A 22,839-nucleotide genomic window follows, 5' to 3' on the forward strand; every position below is an offset into this window, starting at 1 on the left:
CATGACGAACCCCCGTCAATGCCTCCCCCCCCCCCCCCCCCCTCGTGATTATGCCACAGAAGGCCGAAACAGGAAGGCTGCTGAAGCATAAACACCCCTTGGTGCTTCAGATCACGTTCAAATTTCGTCGACTGGTTTTTAACTGAATGAGATTTTCACTCTGCAGCGGAGTGTGCGCTGATATGAAACTTCCTGGCAGATTAAAACTTTGTGCCGGACCGAGACTCGAATTTGGGACCTTTGCCTTTCGCGGTAGGAGACGAAGTACTGGCAGAAGTAAAGCTGTGAGCACGGTGCGTGAGTCATGCTTGGGTAGCTCAGATGGTGGAGCAATTGCCCGCGAAAGGCAAAGGTCCCGAGTTCGAGTCTCGGTCCGGGACACAGTTTTAATCTGCCAGGAAGTTTCATATCAGCGCACACTCCGCTGCAGAGTGAAAATCTCATTCTGGAAACATCCCCCAGTCTGTGGCTAACCCATGTCTCCGCATATCCTTTCTTTCAGGAGTGCTAGTTCTGCAAGGTTCGCAGGAGAGATTCTGTAAAGTTTGGAAGGTAGGAGACAAGGTATCTGGTTTTTAACTGTTCCCAGTGGTTCCATCCTGTACACCAGAGCAAAATTTGTGGTCGCACTACAGTCCAAAGGCGTGTGATCACATTCAGTGTGGTTGCAAGCCCACGATGTATTTACAGAAGGGTTGAATTTCTGCGTCTCAATCGGAGACAATTAGATGGTTTCGAAAAAACGGCCCTTTAATTGTGTTGTACAGTGTAGAAAAGTTTCCATACTTTTCAGTCCAAAACTTTCGGTAATTTGCTACACACTGGGCTAAGGTTGCACAGTTATGTTTAAATAGCTTAACAATAGTGTGCCGAGCCGCGAATTACTTCATCTCGTGTCCATACCGCTAGTTGAATGAGACACGCGTCTTTACACTTGCATTCTTCTCATGTTGTGTTCTGCACACGACTTTTCGAATGCTTCTATCACAACATGGTAGTTGTGCTGTAAGGTCTTACAGAGAAACTGCCTGAGAAAGATCATATATCCTCCATAAATTGGCTACGGTATGTCGTCATTCACTCTATTTTGTGATGTTCCGACTGTAGTGTGTGCCCTGCGCTTGCCCCATGTTTGATTAAACTTTTTCTTGCGAACGTCCCACTATCTTTACGAGTTACACGAACATACTAGTATGCACTCTTCGAATGAATGCTTTGCTTACAACCAGTACATGGGCACGCCGATTAACTCTCGTCGCGAAAAGAACAGCTGGTAGGCGATGTCAACGGAGTTTACTGCTTAAATTGTCAAGGGCGTACGGCACCACATCAGTGATTGTACTGTGCGTGGCACTTGGAAAATACCAGATTGATATTACTACCAGATATCGGATTGCAACGTACTGTTTAAAGACGGGTTGACTAGACCAGATCAGAATGAAAGCCGATGTACCTATTAACAAAAAGCACCACCTCAGACTCTGGCGAATGGAGACCTGGCAAGGTGAATAGGTCAGCGGTAAGGCTAAACCATTTTCCTCGAAATCTCGTAGCGGTTAACAACGAAATATGCCGATCCTAGCAGATCCTGCACTTCTTAACTGGAGACAAACCTTATCCCACGCAATTAAACCAGACACCAAATTGCACATGTGGGGGACTAAGAACCCCAGAACACACAATCCTGTTCTGCGGGAATTACGGAAACATCAGAGACATATCACACATACACAACATAACCACTGAACGTCAAATATAGGAAGTCATTAGGGACTTTGATCACTAGAAGCAGCTAAATAAATTTGCTGGCGAACGTTCCAAAGCAACTTACGCGCTAGGCCATACAGAGGGGAAGTCAGTATGCAACAAAACGAGAGAATTCATAGGTTGGAAGAAGGAGAAGGAAGCACTTAAATAACAGTTGACTATGAACTTTAGGCTCTTTGGCAGTAAATGTATTGCACATAGACGTAAGGGCAGTCGAATAAAATATGGAAATCACATGAGGACATATCGGGGATGTACGGACGATGTGTAAGGGATTCCCATCGAAACTTCTGCATCGTACTCGAAACACCATTGGCAGCCTTTTTCCCTGCAAATCCCTTACACATCCTCCATACAGCCTCGATCTCTCCTCATACGATTTTCCTATTTTTGGAGCCCTGAAGAAAGACATTCGTGGCCGTCGATTTGCTTTGGACGAAGAGGTGCACTCCTGGGCACAATCATGGTTCCGTAGACCTCCTCAAACGTTTTCCTGAAGACAGTGACCGTTTTGTCTCACAGTGGGATACATGTACTAACAGTTATGACGATTACTTTTGAAATAATAAACAGTTTACTTAACTTTTTTCCATCTGTCTCGTTTTCATTTGACAGCCCCTTAGACACACATCAAAAAAAGTTTTGCGTCACCTCGGTTTCGAGAGTTCCGGAACCTGTACAGAAAATTGGAATAAGATCAACATAAACATCATTTCCACCCTTTATTTTGCTCATGAAAACCACACATTGGATGTTGTACCACCATACAGCGGGACCTTCAGAGGTGGTGGTACAAACTGCAAGCCGGCCGGAGTGGCCGTGCGGTTCTAGGCGCTACAGTCTAGAGCCGAGCGACCGCTACGGTCGCAGGTTCGAATCCTGCTTCGGGCATGGACGTGTGTGATGTCCTTAGGTTAGTTAGGTTTAATTAGTTCTAAGTTATAGGCGACTGATGACCACAGAAGTTAAGTCGCATAGTGCTCAGAGCCATTTGAACAAACTGTTGTACACACACGGGTACCTCTAATACCCAGTAGCACGTCCTCTTGCATTGATGCATGCCTGTATTCGTCGTGACATACTATCCATAAGTTCATCAAGGCACTGTTGGTCCAGATTGTCCCACTCCTCAACGGCGATTCGACGTAGATCCCTCAGAGTGGTTGGTGGTTGATGTCGTGCATAAACAACCGTTTTCAGACTATCCCAGGCATGTTCAATAGGTTTCATGTCTGGAGAACATACTGGCCACTGTAGTCGAGCGATGTCGTTATCTTGAAGGAAGTCATTCACAAGATGTGCACGATGGGACGCGAATTGTCTTCCATGAAGATGAATGCCTCGCCAATATACTGCCGATATGGTTGCGCTATCGGTCGGAGGATGGCATTCATGTATCGTACAGCCGTTACTGCGCCTTCCATGACCACCAGAGGCATACATCGGCCCCACATAATGCCACCCCAATGTAGCAGGGAACCACCACCTTGCTGCACTCGCTGGACAGTGTGTCTAAGGCGTTCAGCCTGACCGGGTTGCCCTCCAAACACGTTTCCGGCGATTGTCTGGTTGAAGGCATATGCGACACTCATCGGTGAAGAGAACGTGATGCCAATCCTGAGAGGTCCCTTCGGCATGTTGTTGGGCCCATCTGTACCACATTGCATAGTGTCTTGGTTGCAAAGATGGACCTCGCCATGGACGTCGGGAATGAAGTAGCGCATCATGCAGCCTATTGCGCACAGTTTGAGTCGTAACACGACGTCCTGCGGCTGCACAAAAAGCATTATTCAACATGGTAGCGTTGCTGTCAGGGTTCCTCCGAGCTATAAAATGTAGGTAGCGGTCATCCACTGCAGTAGTAGCCCTTGGGCGGCCTGAGCGAGGCATGTCATCGTAGTTCCTGTCTCTCTGTATCTCCTCCATGTCCGAACAACATAGCTTTGGTTCACTCCGAGACGCCTGGACACTTCCGTTGTTGAGAGCCCTTCCTGGCACAAAGTAACAATGCGGACGCGATTGAACCGCGGTACTGACCGTCTAGGCATGGTTGAACTAAACTACAGACAACACGAACTTGTGTACCTCCTTTCTGGTGTAATGGCTAGAATTGATCGGCTGGCGGACCCCCTCCGTTTAATAGACGCTGCTCACGCATGGTTGTTTACATCTTTGGGCGTGTTTAGTGACATCTCTGAACAGTCAAAGGGACTGTGTCTGTGATACAACATCCATAGTCAACGCCTGTCCTCATGAGTTCTGAGAACCGGGGCGATGCAAAACTATTTTAAGAGAGAACGGTCACTGTTATCGAAAGGTCGCTTTAAGATTGTACGGAAGTGTAAGTTAGTATTTTTAACAGTGCCGGTGTATTGTTACCTAAGACACTATAAATCTGTACACAAGCTTAGTGGTACGTATATTATACCCACCAAATATAGCTCTAGCTTAACGCTCGATAACAAATACCAAGGTACTCACCCGTAGACATCAAGGTCACGGCTGTAACCTCTATCATCTATCTTATCTTCTGTTTTTTTCTGTCTAAATTATCAAAGAATTTATTTATATTTCCATTTCACGAAACTTCTTATTTTATTTTAAGTAAGTGAAAAGCTGCTTTAACAAAAAAGAAAAACGAAAGAGTAAAAGAAATGGGCGGCCTCCACGTGGCAGACATGGGTATATGGACACAGGTCTTGGTGGCGGACAGCTTTGGCTCCTCCAAGCTCGGAGGACAGACGCATCGGCCAAGAGGCCAAAAACGATCCACCATGAGAAATCAGGAAATGGGTCTTATAAAAAACAGCAAGTGAAAAAAATGTGAACGCCTCACTAATGGTGCACTTCCATGTAGTGATCTGAATTGCGAGTAACTGTTTAAAATGACTGATGGCTTAAAAACAAAGATGAAAACTTCATTCCTTTGCAGTACATCAGCAAACGTAAGAGGGCTTGCTGTAAAGTAATGTCATCGAATTTTTTATATGGTAACCCTTAAAGCTTTTTAATTAAAACAGACGTTATTAATATTCTACATCTTTATTTTTATGTCTACATATTTGCAGACCTTTGCCGCTTGAGGGCTCCGAATGGTAGCGTTTAACATGGCAGTGTGTAAGGTAACTATGTCGGTGCGTGAGAAACAGTGTATTGTAATCGAGTTTCAAATTCGAATAGTTCACCCACACATGAAACACCCTCTCCCTCAGCATGATAATGTCAGACCACAAACGAGCGCTGCGACGTTCCGACGACTTGGGTTCACTATCATAGATCAACCACCATACAGTCCCTACTTCGTCCTATCCGGTTTTCACCTGTTTGCAAAACTTAAAGAACACCTTCGAGGACTTCACTTTGATAGTGATGAAGCGATGCAAGCAGAAGTGCGGTTGTGGCTACATAAAAAATGTTGAACATTATATAGTGACAGTATCAACAATCTGGTCTCTTGTTGCTAGAAATGTGTTCGTCGCCAGGATGACTATGTTGAGTAATAAATTTGGAAACATGAGGAATAAAGATGTAGAATGTTAATAACGTTTGGTTTATTACAAAGCTTTAAGAAATTTCACATAAAATAATCAGACATTACTTTTCAGCACGCCCTAGCGCATGCGTCGTTATGCTTTGTTTTCATAACTTGTTGGTCTAAGTACATAATGTTCCTAAGTAGCATACAGCATTTAAGTAGTAAAAGATAGTCTGAACATTTGTGCCCTCAACTTTCTCTTAATATGTTATTCTTGTGTTACTTCTATCTCTAGGACGCGTACTGGGTCCATTTGCCGATGCTGATCATAGGATGTGCAGCACTGATTACGACGGTGGGTATTTCTTTCCTACCTGAGACTAAGGGACAGCCACTACTTGACACATTTGAAGAAGATGACAGACGGAACAAGTGAGTGGACATACCTTGTCATTACTGCTATATCATCTCTCTGTGACTCTGAAATACACTCCTGGAAATAGAAATAAGAACACCGTGAATTCATTGTCCCAGGAAGGGGAAACTTTATTGACACATTCCTGGGGTCAGATACATCACATGATCACACTGACAGAACCACAGGCACATAGACACAGGCAACAGAGCATGCACAATGTCGGCACTAGTACAGTGTATATCCACCTTTCGCAGCAATGCAGGCTGCTATTCTCCCATGGAGACGATCGTAGAGATGCTGGATGTAGTCCTGTGGAACGGCTTGCCATGCCACTTCCACCTGGCGCCTCAGTTGGACCAGCGTTCGTGCTGGACGTGCAGACCGCGTGAGACGACGCTTCATCCAGTCCCAAACATGCTCAATGGGGGACAGATCCGGAGATCTTGCTGGCCAGGGTAGTTGACTTACACCTTCTAGAGCACGTTGGGTGGCACGGGATACATGCGGACGTGCAAGTTCCCTTGCCGGTCTAGGAATGGTAGAACGATGGGTTCGATGACGGTTTGGATGTACCGTGCACTATTCAGTGTCCCCTCGACGATCACCAGTGGTGTACGGCCAGTGTAGGAGATCGCTCCCCACACCATGATGCTGGGTGTTGGCCCTGTGTGCCTCGGTCGTATGCAGTCCTGATTGTGGCGCTCACCTGCACGGCGCCAAACACGCATACGACCATCATTGGCACCAAGCCAGAAGCGACTCTCATCGCTGAAGACGACACGTCTCCATTCGTCCCTCCATTCACGCCTGTCGCGACACCACTGGAGGCGGGCTGCACGATGTTGGGGCGTGAGCGGAAGACGGCCTAACGGTGTGCGGGACCGTAGCCCAGCTTCATGGAGACGGTTGCGAATGGTCCTCGCCGATACCCCAGGAGCAACAGTGTCCCTAATTTGCTGGGAAGTGGCGGTGCGGTCCCCTACGGCACTGCGTAGGATCCTACGGTCTTGGCGTGCATCCGTGCATCGCTGCGGTCCGGTCCCAGGTCTACGGGCACGTGCACCTTCCGCCGACCACTGGCGACAACATCGATGTACTGTGGAGACCTCACGCCCCACGTGTTGAGCAATTCGGCGGTACGTCCACCCGGCCTCCCGCATGCCCACTATACGCCCTCGCTCAAAGTCCGTCAACTGCACATACGGTTCACGTCCACGCTGTCGCAGCATGCTACCAGTGTTAAAGACTGCGATGGAGCTCCGTATGCCACGGCAAACTGGCTGACACTGACGGCGGCGGTGCACAAATGCTGCGCAGCTAGCGCCATTCGACGGCCAACACCGCGGTTCCTGGTGTGTCCGCTGTGCCGTGCGTGTGATCATTGCTTGTGCAGCCCTCTCGCAGTGTCCGGAGCAAGTATGGTGGGTCTGACACACCGGTGTCAATGTGTTCTTTTTTCCATTTCCAGGAGTGTATTTAATACGTGGAAATTTCACAACTATCAGTAATTATGTAATATTTTTACGAGCATTAGTGATAAAGTTTTAACTATCACCAAGAGAAAATCAAGTTGCGACTAGGAAAGCTTGTGACGGTGTTAGTCCTTCTCTATTTATTCACCCTTTAATTCGACACATTTTCCCCAATGACGGATGACTTGGAGGAGACCTTGGTTTGGCGGAGACCCTGATTTGACAGAGACCTTCGTTGCTGAGGTCGGCATTTTGGCTACGAAGGAACCATTCCGCCTCCAAAATCCTCTCTTCGTCATTCTGGAAATCCCTGTGACGCACTGGTTTCTTCATCAGAGAAAAGAGAAAATCGTCATCATGTGTCATGTAAGGCCAGTACAAGTGCGTGGCAAAATTTGATAGCCCTCAAGAAACAGCATATATGACTGTGTCTTGTACGGAATAAGCTGGGGCCTGGTGAGGCAAAAACATACTTGGTCAGCTTCTCGCTACGTTTCGTCCTGACAGCCTCCCGTAACCTCCTCAGGATATTTCAGTGGTATTCTCCTGGGACGGTTTGTCCCTTCCGAGCCTAATCTATTTGTACCATGCCACAGCAGTCCCAAAAAAAACACACAGGATCACCTTGCCCGATTATACGAGGACGCGCTGAAAATTAATACCTCCGAATTTTTTATGTCAAAAGTTTTTTAAGTAAATCAGAAATTCTAATTCTTTATTCTTCATGTCTGCTTTCTTATTTCTCGACATAGCCTCTCTGGCGACGTACACATTTCTGCCAACGAGAGCCCGGTTTGCTGATATCGTCACTGTAGAATGTTTGACGGTGCTTCTTCCCTCAACTCCCCTTACTGAGTGTTTCTTTGATTCTGTGATGGTAGTGAAATTTGATTGCGCACGATATTTCAATCGACTAATGTGATTTCAGTCAGCTGCTCCTGTATTGTTGTCTGACGTGTTGGTTCCTGCTGCCCTGCTGTGGACGGCCATGTTTGATTGTCGGGATTGAGGATCAGCTGTTTCTCCATGATTTCCCGTTTCCATCTCGGATCTATCGTGTATCGCTGTAATGTTATCAGACTTCTGTTTCCTGGTTATCTGTGCCGATTTCTCCTCGGAGTCCTCTTCGGAACTCGAACATCTCGTTTCTAGTGGCCGTTCGCTGTTTTTATTTTATTTTATTTGGATGAGAACTGGTGGGACTCACATTGCCCGCATCCAGGTCGTTATCTTACTGGTGAATTGTTATTTCATGAACTTTGTAGCTGTTTTCTTGGTAGGTAGTTGCAGAATGGTCTTCATCAGTTTCAGACTCATCAGCATTGTCTGATTTCTCACGTAATTCATTTTTATTGGTCCCATATTCAAGGGTGGGGAATTTCCCTGTAGCTAAAATAAGGGATTAGTCAGTGGATTCTACAGAAATATTATCGGCGTTGCCGGTGCATAGCTTGTGTGGATCAGTTCCTGTGCTTCGGATCTTGTCCGCTGTTGCAGATTATATTGGAGAATAAACAATCGCCATGGTCAGTTTTGCCGAAGATGTCTTGGTTCATTGCATAAGTAACTTGTGGGATTTTACCCAACATGAATTATCTACATCTACACCTACCTCTGCATGGTTACTCTGCTATTCACACTTAAGTGCCTGGCAGAGGGTTCATCGAACCATTTTCATACTACTTCTCTACCATTCCACTCTCGAATGGCGCGTGGGAAAAAGGAACACCTAAATCTTTCCGTTCGAGCTCTGATTTCTCTTGTTTTATTATGATAATCATTTCTTCCTACGTAGGTGGGTGTCAACAACATATTTTCGCATTCGGAGGAGAAAGTTGGTGATTGAAATTTCGTAAATAGATCTCGCCCCAAAGGAAACCGCCTTTGTTTCAGTGACTGCCACCCCAACTCGCGTATCATATCAGTGACACTCTCACCCTTATTGCGCTATAACACGAAACAAGCTGCCCTTCTTTGCACTTTTTCGATGTCCTCCGTCTATCCTACCTGGTAAGGATCCCACACCGCGCAGCAGTATTCCAGCAGAGGACGGATAAGTGTAACGTAGGCTGCGTCTTTAGTGGGTTTGTCGCATCTTCTAAGTGTTCTGTCAACAAGGCGCAGTCTTTGTTTCGCCTTCCCCACAATATGATCTATGTGGTCTTTCCAATGTAAGTTGCTCGTAATTGTAATTCCTAGGTATTTAGTCGAATTGACAACCCTTAGATTTGTGTGATTTATCGTATACCCAAAATTTATCGGATTTCTTTTAGTACCCATGTGGAAGACCTCGCACTTTTCTTTGTTTAGTGCCAACTGCCACTTTTCGCACCATACAGAAATTCTCTCTAGATCGTTTTGTAATTGGAATTGATCGTCTGATGATTTTACTAGACGGTAAAGTACAGCGTCATCTGCAAACAATCTAAGGGGGCTACTCAGATTATCACCTAGATCATTTATGTAAATCAGGAACAGCAGAGGGTTTATGACACTACCTTGCGGAACGCCAGATATCACTTCTGTTCTACTCGATGATTTACCGTCTATCACTACGAATTGTGACCTCTCTGAGAGGATTTCACAAATCCAGTCACACAACTGAGACAATACTCCATATGCACGAAATTTGATTGATAGTCCCTTGTGAGGAACGGTATCAAAATGGTTCAAATGGCTCTGAGCACTATGGGACTTAACATCTATGGTCATCAGTCCCCTAGAACTTAGAACTACTTAAACCTAACTAACCTAAGGGCATCACACAACACCCAGTCATCACGAGGCAGAGAAAATCCCTTACCCCGGAACGGTATCAAAAGCCTTCTGGAAATCTAGGAATATGGAATCGATCTGAGATCCCTTGTCGACAGCACTCATTACTTCATGGGAATAAAGAGCACAAGAACGATATTTTCTGAATCCGTGTTGGTTATGTATCAATAAGTCATTTTCTTCAAGGTGATTCATAATGTTCAAGTACAGTATATGCTCCAAAATCGTACTGCAAATTGAGGTCAGTCATATGGGTCTGTAATTCATTGGGTTACTCCTATTTCTTTTCTTGAATATTGGTGTGACCTGTGCTACTTTCCAGTCTTTAGGAACAGACCTTTCGTCAAGTGAGCGGTTGTATATGATTGCTAAGCAAGGCGCTATTGTGTCTGCATAATCTGAAAGGAACCTGATTGGTGTACCACCTAGACCGGAAGACTTGCCTTTTTCTTAAGTGATTTGAGTTGTTTCGCAACACCTAGGATGTCTACTTTTATGTCACTCACGCTGACAGCTGTTCTGGTTTCGAATTCTGGAATATTTACTTCGTCTTCATTCGTGAAGGAATTACGGAAAACTGTATTCAGTAACTCCGCTTTAGTGGCACCATCATCGGTAACATTTCCATCGCTATCGCGCAGTGACGGTATTGACTATTTTTTGCCACTGGTGTACTTTACACACGACCAGAATCTCTTTGGGTTTTCTACCTTATTTTGAGACAATGTTTTATTGTGGAAACTATTAAAAGCATCTTGCACTGACATCCGCACTAAATTTCGAGATTCCATGAAACTTAGCCAGTCTTGGGGATTTTGGGTTCTTCAGAATTTGGCATGCTTTTTTCGTTGCTTCTGCAACACTGTTCTGACGTGTTTTGTGTACCATGGTGGATTAGTCCCGTCTCTTATTAACTTATGCGGTAGGAATCTGTCTGTTGCTGTCGATACTGTATCTTTGAATTTGAGCCATATCTGGTGTACACTTACATAATTAGCTTGGAAGGAATGGAGACTCTCTTTTACGATGGTATCAAGCGAATTTTTATCTGCTGTTTTAAATAGATATATTTTGCGTTTATTTTTAGTGGTTTTGGTTGATATGGTTTTGACCCTCGCTACAATGACTTTGTGTTCACTAATCCCTGTATCCGTCATGACGCTCTCTATTAGATCAGGATTATTTGTGGCTAAGAGATCAAGTGTGTTTTCGCAACCATTTACAATTCGTGTGGGCTCATGACCTAATTGTTCAAAGTAATTCTCAGAGAAAGCATTTAGTACAATTTCGGAAGATGTTTTCTGACTACCACTGGCTTTGAATATGTATTTTCGCCAACAAATCGAGGGTAGATTGAAGTCTCCACCAATTATACCTATATGAGTGGGGTACTTATATGTAATGAGATTCAAGTTTTCTTGGAACGGCTGTTGAGTATAACCTCTACCCATAGTAATTCGCAGGAACTATCTGTTTCAACTTCACTACAAGATAAACTACTACCAACAGACACAAACACACCACCATCTACTTTATTCACTCTATCCTTTCTGAACACGGTTTGCACCTCTGTAAAAATTTCGGCAGTATTTATCTCCAACTTTAGCCAAATTTCTGTTCCTATAACGATTTCAGCTTCAGTGCTTTCTATCAGCACTTGAAGCTCTGGTACTTTTCCAACACAGCTACGATAATTTACAACTACAATACCGACTGTTGCTTGGTCGATTCTCGTCGTGTCTTTGCCCTGCACCCTTTGAGACTGGAGCCCTTTTTCATCTTTCCCGAGACTATCCAACCTAAAAGCCGCCCAGTCCACGCCACACAGCCCCTGCTATCCATCTAGCCGCCTCCTGTGTGTACTGGACACCTGACCTATTTAGCGGAATCCGAAACCCCACCACCCTATGGCGCAAGTCGAGGAATCTGCATCCTACACGGTCGCAGAACCTTCCGAGCCTCTGATTCAGACCCTCCACTCGGCTCTGTACCAAATGTCCTCAATCGGTCCTGTCGACGATGCTGCAGATGGTGAGCTCTGCCTTCATCTCTCTAGCAAGACTGGCACTCTTCACCAACCCAAATAGCCGCCGGAAACCACCTACTAGGATGTGTGACGGGATATCAGTCGTCACAGACATTCAGATAGACCTAATCCCATTTTGGCTCTGAATCTTGCATCTCTTAGATCACTTTTCGAATTCGATATTTCCGACCTGTCCGAAATTACAAAGTACCTGTATCAAGTCATTGTGCTCTAGGCCTGGGGGAAGATTTGGTATCCTGACAGATTTCAGTTGACTGTTTGCGTTACTTATATTAACGGTACTAACAGAATGATCGCGATGACAGAATTCTTTTTGTCTAGGTTTTTCATTAATACTCTGTCTAACATAACTGAGCTATGCAATTTACAAAATAAAAATAAACACGATACTTCTCATTATCTATTTGAATGAACTCCACATTATCGCCAGAAATACCGAAATTGTCATGCAGCTAGTCACTGAATTCCTGTCAAAGGCGAACCTCCAAATATTTTTTCCTGATCGAATCGATGGACATCATTAGAACTACGAAGCAGAACCTCCGCTTCACGGACAATACACAAAGACGATGAACAGAAAGAATTACAACTTGCAAGTACAGTGGCTGCACGAAAATGGAAATGAGCGTTGGGCGTCATTGGCCGGGAGCCCCCATACAGGGCAGGTCCGGCCGCCTTGGTGCAGGTCTTATTACATTCGACGCCACATTGGGCTAACTGCGCGCTGGATAGTGATGAAATGATGATAAAGACAACACAACACCCAGTCCCTGAGCGGCGAAACTCCCCGTGAATCGAACCCGAGCCCGTAGGACGGCAATCCGTCACGCTGACCACTCAGCTATCGAGGCAGACAGGGGCTGCACAAGGACACTCCGAGCTAGGTGGCGCAGTGGTTAGCACACTGGACTCGCATTCGGGAGGACGACGGTTCAAACCAGCGTCCGGCCATCCAGAGTTAGCCTTTCCTTTATTTCCCTAAATCGCTTCAGGCCAATGCTTGGATTGTTCCTTCGAAAGAGCACGGCCAACTCCCTTCCCCATCCTTCCCTAATCCGATGGGACCGATGACCTCGCTGTTTGGTGCCCTCCCCCAAATCAATCAACTAACCAACCAACCAGCACAAGGAAACGTGATATACATATTCAGCAACACTTGCTTACGTTACAAGTCAGTCATACCACGGAGCGCCGCACCGCACGTCAACACAGGCTGAGCACTCCACCATGACTTGAGAAGTCGGCGCACTGTCCGAAACACGCGACCCACGGGCGCTATGCCTCCCCCCCCCCCTCCCCCCACTTTAAAGGTTATTTGTGAGTCCTGTCCCAATAACATAACGATAAATAGTAACAATAATAATAATTCCGTGAGGTTCAATGGCAAGGTGCTAGTCTTTCTATTGGGCGGCACTTTAGCGACTTGTTTTTCCCTATCCTAACCCAGTTGTCCAACGGGGGAAAGCGGGACTATAGTTTAAGGTGGAATCTGAGCCACGTGTCGTTTCTGGCGTCTCCTCATATCATTGAGAGGTGAAGACTAGGCGAAAACAAAGACTGAGAAATCCGTGGTCCGACCGAGATTCTATCCTGTGACCTCTCGGTTTCTCGGCACGCACTTTGCCGTTTTTTTAAATTTTTGTTACTGTATCTTTTGTTAAGAAAGAAAAGAAAATGAAGACAAAAAAGATGGAAGCAGCAGGAAAATGCTTGTACCGGCAGGAAAGAACGGACAGTAAGTTCAGGCTGGATGGAGAGAAGATGGGCAGGGGTGGTATACCTGGCCATGATGCCTCCCCTCCGCCTGTTACTGTGCTTGTCCCTCACATATTGCCGACCTTTTTGGCTCTTTTATTTTTTTTTATAATTTGCTACAAAAAAAGAAAAAATCAAACAGAATCACAGCTCATCCTACATGGCTTCCGCCATTTAAATAATAAAAAAAAAACATTTTCCAGACGTTGTCAGCAACAATTTTGTTCATTTCCTTTGTATTTATTAAAGAAGGAAACAAGAGAAACATCGCCACAGAAATGAAAATAAAACTGCGTAAGAACACTGCTGAACGGCACCATGACGAGAATAGCGCAAGGACCGGTTAACTCTACCGATACACTGACGACGAAACAGAAGGTTCAGCATATTGGCGAATAAATGGGGATACCACGGTAGGCGCAAACACTTTTCTAAGGTGTGTTGCAGCGTAGGTTGTGCTGAGAAATAATGGTTAAAAAAAAGATTCGATACGTTGCACCGTTTCCGAGTTAATTAGCATTTACGTTAGACAATCAGGCCTCTGCGCACGCAGATTGAAGCGGCCCGCCAGAGACGGTGTCGCCAAACGTGTCCTTCGTCTGGTTTCCTAAAACCGAACAAGAGAGCGATAGAAAAATTGGACACGGGACAGTAGTAAGGGTCGAAACCGAGCCAAGGGAGGGGCAGTTTCGTGCACTATCATCTACGATATGAGAACAACTGACACGAATAGTATCTGATTGGCCGCTTACAAGATTTTCAGATTGTTTGTGACCATCTGCTATAAACATCTTGCATCCCCTGCGCAGGCGCACCAAACCCGACTAGCAGTGAATATTTCGGTAGCCGCCTATCGTTTACAGACCCAAAAAGTAGAAAAGGAGTTTCAGTTCTCATCAGAATGCGCTGCAGTCTATACCTTTGTTCTCTTTGGTTTAGACGATAGATATGGGCTCAATACCTAATGAAACGCAAATGGAGATATGTGAGATCCAGGTATATTCAGATTCGAAATCAAAAGTTAGTGAAGTTGGTGTACCAGAAGTTTATAAATATTTCCCTACCAAGTTTGAAAATACACGAAAATTTGCGTATATTATTTCCATGTATGGAAACAGTTATGAAGGAACGGAAATAGACCTGTCAGATCCGAGATTTCATACATTCACTTCAGTTCGTTTTTTTAAAGTTATTTCTAGGAATTAGTTTTCTCCCGTAATAGGAAAGATATTAGCAGCAAACAGACATGAAGTGTCAGAAAGAAAACATTTGCCCAGGTCAGCTTTCGAGCTTGACATCCTTGGTGTAGATAGGCCTACTTGCCTCGCAGCAAAGAAAAACATTTCCTGTCTCAGATTACGTTACCGTGAGCTAACTGCAGAGGAGTGGACAAAAATATGGCAACACGAAAAATACGACACATTATCATATGCAATACGGCGGAGAAAACATGCTGCCAAACGGTTCAAATGGCTCTGAGCACTATGGGACTTAACATCTGAAGTCACCAGTCCCCTAGAACTTAGAACTACTTAAACCTAACTAACCTAAGGACATCACACACATCCATGCCCGAGACAGGATTCGAACCTGCGATCGTAGCGGGCGCGCGGTTCCAGACTGTAGCGCCTAGAACCGCTCGGTCACACCGGCCGGCAAACATGCTGCCATTCAAAACAGCTTCCAGTCGTTTCGGAATGAATGAATACAGGCACTGTATGATTTCAAGGCAATCTAAAACCATTCTTCCTGCAAAGTAGTTGCAAAGTGAGATAATGATAATGGAGGTGGTCAATGATCACGTACCCTTCTCTCCAAAGTAGATCACAAATGCTCAATAACACAGAGATCTGGTGACTGAGGTGTCCAAGGCAGACGCGACAACTTAACCATATCGATGCGCTTCACGAGTATGCAGCCAGATTTCATCGTCCTGACGACACGATATTTCGGCGGTTCAAGTGGCCGCCATCTTCATGTGAGATAGCAGGTGCCGGAACTGCGGTAACATTAGATACGGTGGCGCCTTTACCTCAGGACAGGCCGCTGCGTGTGCGGGAAAACTGAAATGGGTGCACTCCAGACGATGCACTTCTGGACGATGCGAGCTGTGTCAACAGGAGCCCCGCTGTCGTGAAACACAGATTCACAATTGGGAAATAAATATAGTACCATGGGACGGACAAAGCCAAAATGCTCACATAATCCTTGGCGGTAATGGGACCTTGGAGAGCAATTATGAAGCCCATGGAATACCACGATATGGCTGTCCAAATCATCATCAAAACCCCGCATGTTTCACTCTCGGGATGTAAACTAGGGCAGAGGTTGGAAACAGTGTGCAACAAGACTTATCGAAGCAAATGACTTTCCTCAATTGTTTCGGCATAATGTATTTCTGTTACGGGCATTTGTATCACTGATGAATTATTTTAGAATTGCATCTGGACCTGAATATCTCTGCTTGTGGCTCTCCCTTCGTTCTGTTTTGTTACTGACACAGTTCGCGAAAGCGGCATTCAGTCCTGCAGTGACTTTTGCAGTTGTCGTCAGTAGTAGGGAGTTGGGGTTACGGGAGCAATTTTGATATCAAATCGATATGCAAATTAATTAAATTGATCAATTAATCACTCCCGCTCCCGCCCATCCCGCACCCGACCACGCCCACCTCCGCCCCAGATGACATCACATGTTTTCTCAGCTGCATGTGTGCCCCAGCCCCCTCACCCTCCCACTTCCCTCCCACTCCCCTGCGCCACCCCCCTCCCCTCCCCAACCTATCCTACTGGCGGGAATTTCGAATTTTGGTGGGAATTCCGAATTTTGGTCGGAATTTCGAATTTTGGCGGGAATTTCCATGTCCCAGGCCCGATCTGAAAACCCATCCCACCCCCCACCCGGGAATTGGCGGGAAATTAAAATTGGCAGTACCCTGTCCGGGACTCGAAACCTGGTCCTTCTGAGCAGAAAGTCGAAGTGTGCTCCCCTAACACAATTAAACCACCAGAGGCACTTGGAATTGATGGGAAATTAGAAATGGCTGTGTCCTTTCCGGGACCTGAACCCTGATTCTACTAGATGGAAAGTCCAAGTGCAACCTCTAACACATGGAAACTGTCCAGATGCGGGAGAGGAAGGTTAGGTTAGTGTACTCTATTTATTTTGGTCGGGAAACTGATGTAAAGTTCGATCCTAATTACATAATTAATCACAAAGATCTGGCCTAATTATACAATCATATGCATAGTACTACACAAGGATGGCATAAAATTCCAATACAACACAAAATATGATGATACCATACAACTGGTGTTACCCTGCTGGGGAAATATTTTTCAATACCACTCGAAACTACCGACAGACATACTCAAACTCTACCCTACACCTACAAGCTGGCAGGAAAAAGGCTGGAGTGTAAGGTACTATTTTTATTCTTTTTGGCAGAAAATATGTTCAAGTGATGAGATGCTGGTGTTGGACGGAAAGGAGATTAAAAAGTGTATTACCTGTAAGCATACAGTATCTATCGTTGTCTGATATCAGAGTTCGCTACAGGTGTCTGCTCAAAAACCATCCTGCAGGCCAGGTAATCCAAGCCAATACATGTTACCACGACTGATGGAAAAAAAATGTGTCACATTTCTAATTACACTTCGAAATTGTCGTGAAAAAACCATCACTCGTAATGAACGGGTCATAATGCAGCACATGTACCGGGGAAATCGTCGTCCTAAAAGACTGCAGAGGAGGCGGTAGTTGAATGTGCATTCTCCTCAATAGACGTCCACAAAATGCGGAAAATAGAGGCCCCCTGCCTCCCTCCCTCCGTCCATCCACCTACGGGGGGAGGAGGGGGGGCACATGTTCCTTCACTTCAAATGGCCAGCTGCACTGCTGACCACCTCATGCTACGGGCAGGCAACTGTCCATCCTTTGCTGCCACCCTCTGTGGTCACTCGCCGCACTTGGCTTTCCACCATGTGGCCGCTGCCTTAAGGCGGCGGTCCTAGACAACAAAAGGGAAATTTAGTAGCATAGCCCCGCACATCCCGAGGATGCACCAAATGGGTATTCAAAAGTCACCCCCTTTGCTGTTTTTTGCCGACCCATGCACGGTTGCAGACCCCAACAGGCCCACGCGATATGCGGCATGCATTTGATGTGGCGGCCCCTAGCACAGAAGGGAAATTTACAGGCATAACCCCACCCATCCGGAGAACGGTCAGGATCAGAACCCGGCTTTCCACCACCTGGCCGCCGCCTTAAGGCGACGCTCCTACGCACACACAGTAGCATGTATAGTCACTTAAACAGTAGGAGATAAAAGGACGGCCACCTCAGGTGCAACTTGTTCGTCTAAAATATACTGACAGATGCCCCACATGCCGCCCTCCAGACAGAGAACGGCTGTGTCTGGCGACCACCACAGCAGACATGTCACCCCTCCCCCTTGTCCACAGCAGCACGCCATTAGGCAATCGAGAACAATTGTATTTGACGTCAACACGCCTATGTCAAGCATCTATTATAAAAAGCAAAACACATTTGCGACCATAATAAATGTCCTCTTTCCATGAAAATAGGTAAGGTCCATTTTCTTTTGGTTTTATGAGCAAAATCGGTGTAGTTTTTAGGTTCGACTGCTGTCGCATCTTATTATTTTGTGATGTCCAGCGAAGTATACCGCCACCGATCACAAATGATCAGCAGGGACATGCCCACCCTGCATAAAATCAGGAAAAAAAAACTTTGACTATTTTAATGCGAGAACTACCAATCACCACAGAATTTCCTCGTTGATTCCAAACCGTCATCAGAGTAAAGAAAAAGTAAGAATTTAAACTACAAAGAAAAAATCTATATTAAGCTATTTCTTCCAGATCGTTGCACAAATTACACGACCTGAGAGCGTCTCTCACATTCAGTGTCTGCAAATAAACTCTCATGCATATGTGTATTACAAACATTTGAGACAATCTTTCACGCCATTGCCACACATGTCGGAAAAAAACACGTTCAGTTAATGTTTGAAAACAATAAGCTATAATTCAAAAGAACATAGCTGTTTTGTACACTATGATAGTTCCCCTTTTACCAATGTGATGCTGTATGGTACTAGCGTTTACGAAACAAATCGAGAGAGCCTATCTCGCCCTGTGTAGGTGGGAGATTGGAATTTCGTTAAAAGATATCGCCGCAAGGGAAAAAAAACGCTTGTCAAGAGTCATTCCGTGGTGCCCTAGCCATCTCTTCCACCCGCCAGGCAGCACGTCATTGATATCAGATTGATAGGCTAATTAATTAAATTGATCATGACAGACACTTTGTATGGCCGGTAACTTTTTTTCAGCAGTTGGATTATACTCGTCAAGTAGGACAACTGGGAATCCGTTGAGGAAACACGATGTTCTTTTCGAAGAACAATACTGAGAAATGACATCTGAAACTGACCACAGAGGGATTCTGCAACCCACAACATACATTTCGCGTAACGACCGCACTATTAAAAAACACGATGATAACGCCTATGTTACTATCACCTTGCGTAAAAAGCAGTCTCGTGTGTACAGGCACATATGGTCCCAGAAAGGACACAGCCATTTTTAATTTCTCGTAAATTCCAAGCGTCTCTGGTGGTTTAATTGTGTTAGGGGGGTACACTTGGGCTTTCCGCCCAAGAGGACCAGGGTTCGAGTCCTGGAAAGGTTACTGCCAATTTTAATTTCCCGCCAATTCCCAGGTGGGGGGCTGAGTGGCTTGTCAGCAAAGGTCTTGCCAAAGAAATTCTCACGAAAATTCAAAATTCCCACCAAAACTCGAAATTCCCGCCAATAGGGTAGGTTGGGGAGAGGGGGTGGGCGGGGTTAAGGAGTGGAAGGGGGAGGCGGCTGGGACACATGTACAGCTGAGAAAACACTTGACGTCATCTGGGGGTGGGGTTGGGCGTTGTCTTGGGCGGGTTTGGTTGTTCCGAAAATCAAATGGCTCTGAGCACTATGGGACTTAACTTCTGAGGTCATGAGTCCCCAAGAACTTAGAACTACTTAAACCTAACTAACCTAAGGACATCACACACATCCATGCCCGAGGCAGGATTCGAACCTGCGACCATAGCGCTCGCGCGGTTCCAGACTGTAGCGCCTTGAACCGCTCTGCCACCCCGGCCGGCGGTTTGGTAGGGGCCGGGGGTGTTTAATTGATCAATTTAATTAATTTGAATATCTGTTTGATATCAAAATTGCACCTGTAACCCCAGCTCCCTGCTTCTGTCATCCCCTTGTTTTTTGTCACAGTTCAATGACAGTGTGTCACTATCATTCAACACACACTTTTGTTCGATTTGTGAATTAGTGGATGATGTGTCTCCGACTTCTATGTATCCGGTATAAATCTTTGATGTGGTGTCTCTTGAAACACCAAACAATTCTGGTACCTCGGTTACGAAAGCACCCGGCATACGAGTACCAACTTGCCTATGTTCGAATTCACTTAGCTACGACTTGACGCACTTATAACTACACATAACACTGTTCTGACGACGACTGACGCTGAGGACATTGTACAGGTGTCGTTGATGGTCAAAAACGATGGTGCAACCTGCAGGCTTGGCTAGCTTTTTCATTTATGTTCAGGCATGCTTTTCTCGCTGTGTTTCCATAGTTTTGTCCAATCCCCATATATCCTGCGCTCCCAGGCGCCAGTTCCACAGGGCCGTTGAGATTCTGCATGGCATTCAGTATGGCCCTCCTGAACGCAACGACTACGTATTGCCTAGAAGGCCCTGGAATTCTGACCGATGCGAGCGCCAACATTGCGGAACGATAAACAGTAGTCTCGATAGGAACGCTCCTTCCATTGTCAAATTCCATCAGATACTAATAGACGTTTCTACTTCTTACAAAGGACATAACACGATCTTATCACAAACAAAAAACATTCGAATGAAAAAAAACCTCTGCGTAATCATTTCTTATACAGGATGAACTTTAGTAGAACCGACAAACTGCGGTGACGGATTTCAGATTGGAAATGAAGGAAAACAGATCCTACGAACATGTGCTCGGAAATGCATCGTTGCCACGGCAGATGGCGCTGACGAATGAAAGGTCTTTTGACCACGTGGCGTGTGATTGACGCAGCGTACTGTAAGCAACAGAATGGTCCTATATTGACGTCGGGAACAAGCCGAGAAGGCGTTTGTGTACTACCAAGCAGATGAAAAGCGTTGAGATGCAGCACGGCTATACCAAAACAAGTACTGTCTCAGACCCCAACCACGTCACGCAAGATTTCATGCCATATTTGGGCGTTTGTGTGAACATGGGTCCTTTCTGACAGACGAACGATCAGGAAGGCAACGCACTGTGCGTACAGCAGGTTTGAAGGACCGGGTTCTACAGGGTATTGAGAAGAATCCTAATACAAGCTCCAGGCAAGTGGCCCGCCATCATAGTGTAACCCGGAGTACAATTATGTGTCTCCTGCATGACAACCGTTACATTCGCTATCATCTGAAAAGAGTGCAAGTATTATCAGCAGCGGATTTCTCTCTAAGGGAAGGATTTGGCGATAGTTTTTGCACCAGACCATTACAATTATGGGATTTCTGTCATCAGAAATCCATGATGTGACATGTGAACGCGTGCATTGCATCCCATGGAGGCCAGTTTGCACATTTGTTGTGACATGGATGCGATGCAGCTCTGTACTGCATTTCGGGACGATTTGTTGTGGTTGCACGCACACCGTCCATTTCCGAACACATGTTCGTAGAACTTTTTTTACCACTATTTCCAGTCGGGAATCCGTCCCTGCAAGTTGTCAGTTTTGTTAATGTTCACCCTGTATACAGAATTTAGAGGATGATAGTGCTTCTTACTTTGTGCAGTTGGATTAGAATGTTAATGATTTGTATATGCAAGGAAGTGTAACACTTCACGCCAGTTTGACGTTTGTTGCACAGCTTTTCCATGATGTTGCAGTTTTGATGGCCAACAGTGCGTTCCGTTTTCAAGTGTTCGTTTTTCCCGCGCGCTGTTAAGAGAATGAAACGGTAGAGAAGTAGTATGAAAGTCGCTCAATAAACATGTCTTCGGCTTGTTTATCTTCGTTGTTGGTCGTGAGCACAACTTTATGGAACAAGAACAAAAGCTGAGTGTCCTATTGACGTGGTGATCATTCCAAGTGATTTACTGTCCGCCACATTCAACTAAAACACTAAATGGAAAATACTGGTTTCGACCATCGCCAGCCATCTCGAGATCTGCATCCTTGTCATGTGAACAATTTGTAATAAATCCACTACAATCAGTCACATGTACATGTATGGTAGCGTATGCCTCATATCCTTAAAAAACAAAACTCGGGACAATGAACGATATCTGATAGTGGTAATTCGTCTCAATGAAACTTTTCACGAGGTTTCTATTTTTCATCCTCACGCGAGGTAAAACAATGAATTGGGAACTCTTTAATGTTACATTAAAACGACTTTTTGAATTAATCCGAGAAGGTTCGCTACAAAAAAACTGTCGAAACCGGTTGTGTTTGCGTACAAATAACTAAGTTCCTTCTTTTTTTTCAGGGAAGACGTGGGAGATCAGAAGAGTTACACCTACAAAATAGTCAACCAACAGGACCAGAAAACAGTGACGAGTAACTGTTAAGGAGATCGGAATTACGAGAAAAAAGTGGAAAATACCCACTCTGGAAATAAAAAAATAGTCTTCTGTTGAAAGGATGCAAAAGAACGAATTATTAGTTAAAAATTGGAATTTACTGGCCCATTTTCTTTAGTTTAAGAATTGTCATATTTGTGTTCCTCTGGCGAGTTAAAAATGTTGCCAAATTAAGTTTACTGATATTACCTTATCCTTCAGAATATTGCTTTCATCTGAGAACTGTTATAAAAACTTGTTAACTGAAACGAAGTTTGAAGTATTATTATATGCAAATAATCCTTCAACGCGCAAATCTTCTGCATTAGTAACCTTTCTTCAGAGCTTGAATAAGATTTAATGTTTTTCATATCTCAGCGCTGGCGTGCACACACGAAACATTTGTACTTCTTTCATATTTTACTTCACGAAAGCCAGTTTTACGATAACAGTTTCATTATACTCATTTTGCC

General features: G+C 45.1%; 1 protein-coding gene across 1 annotated transcript in view; it reads left to right on the forward strand.

The window, feature by feature from the left end:
* Nucleotides 1–22,597, forward strand: part of LOC124722384 (organic cation transporter-like protein) — a 186,606-nt gene extending 164,009 nt beyond the window's left edge. The window contains exons 10-11 of the mRNA XM_047247557.1: nt 5,538–5,674; nt 22,294–22,597. Of these exons, the coding sequence (XP_047103513.1) occupies nt 5,538–5,674; nt 22,294–22,375 (219 nt within the window). The 3' untranslated portion in view covers nt 22,376–22,597. The remainder of the gene's footprint in view (nt 1–5,537; nt 5,675–22,293) is intronic.
* Nucleotides 22,598–22,839: the final 242 nt, after the last annotated feature.

The sequence above is a fragment of the Schistocerca piceifrons genome, chromosome X, assembly GCF_021461385.2.
Source record: "Schistocerca piceifrons isolate TAMUIC-IGC-003096 chromosome X, iqSchPice1.1, whole genome shotgun sequence".
In the NCBI taxonomy this organism is placed as follows: Eukaryota; Metazoa; Arthropoda; class Insecta; order Orthoptera; family Acrididae; genus Schistocerca; species Schistocerca piceifrons.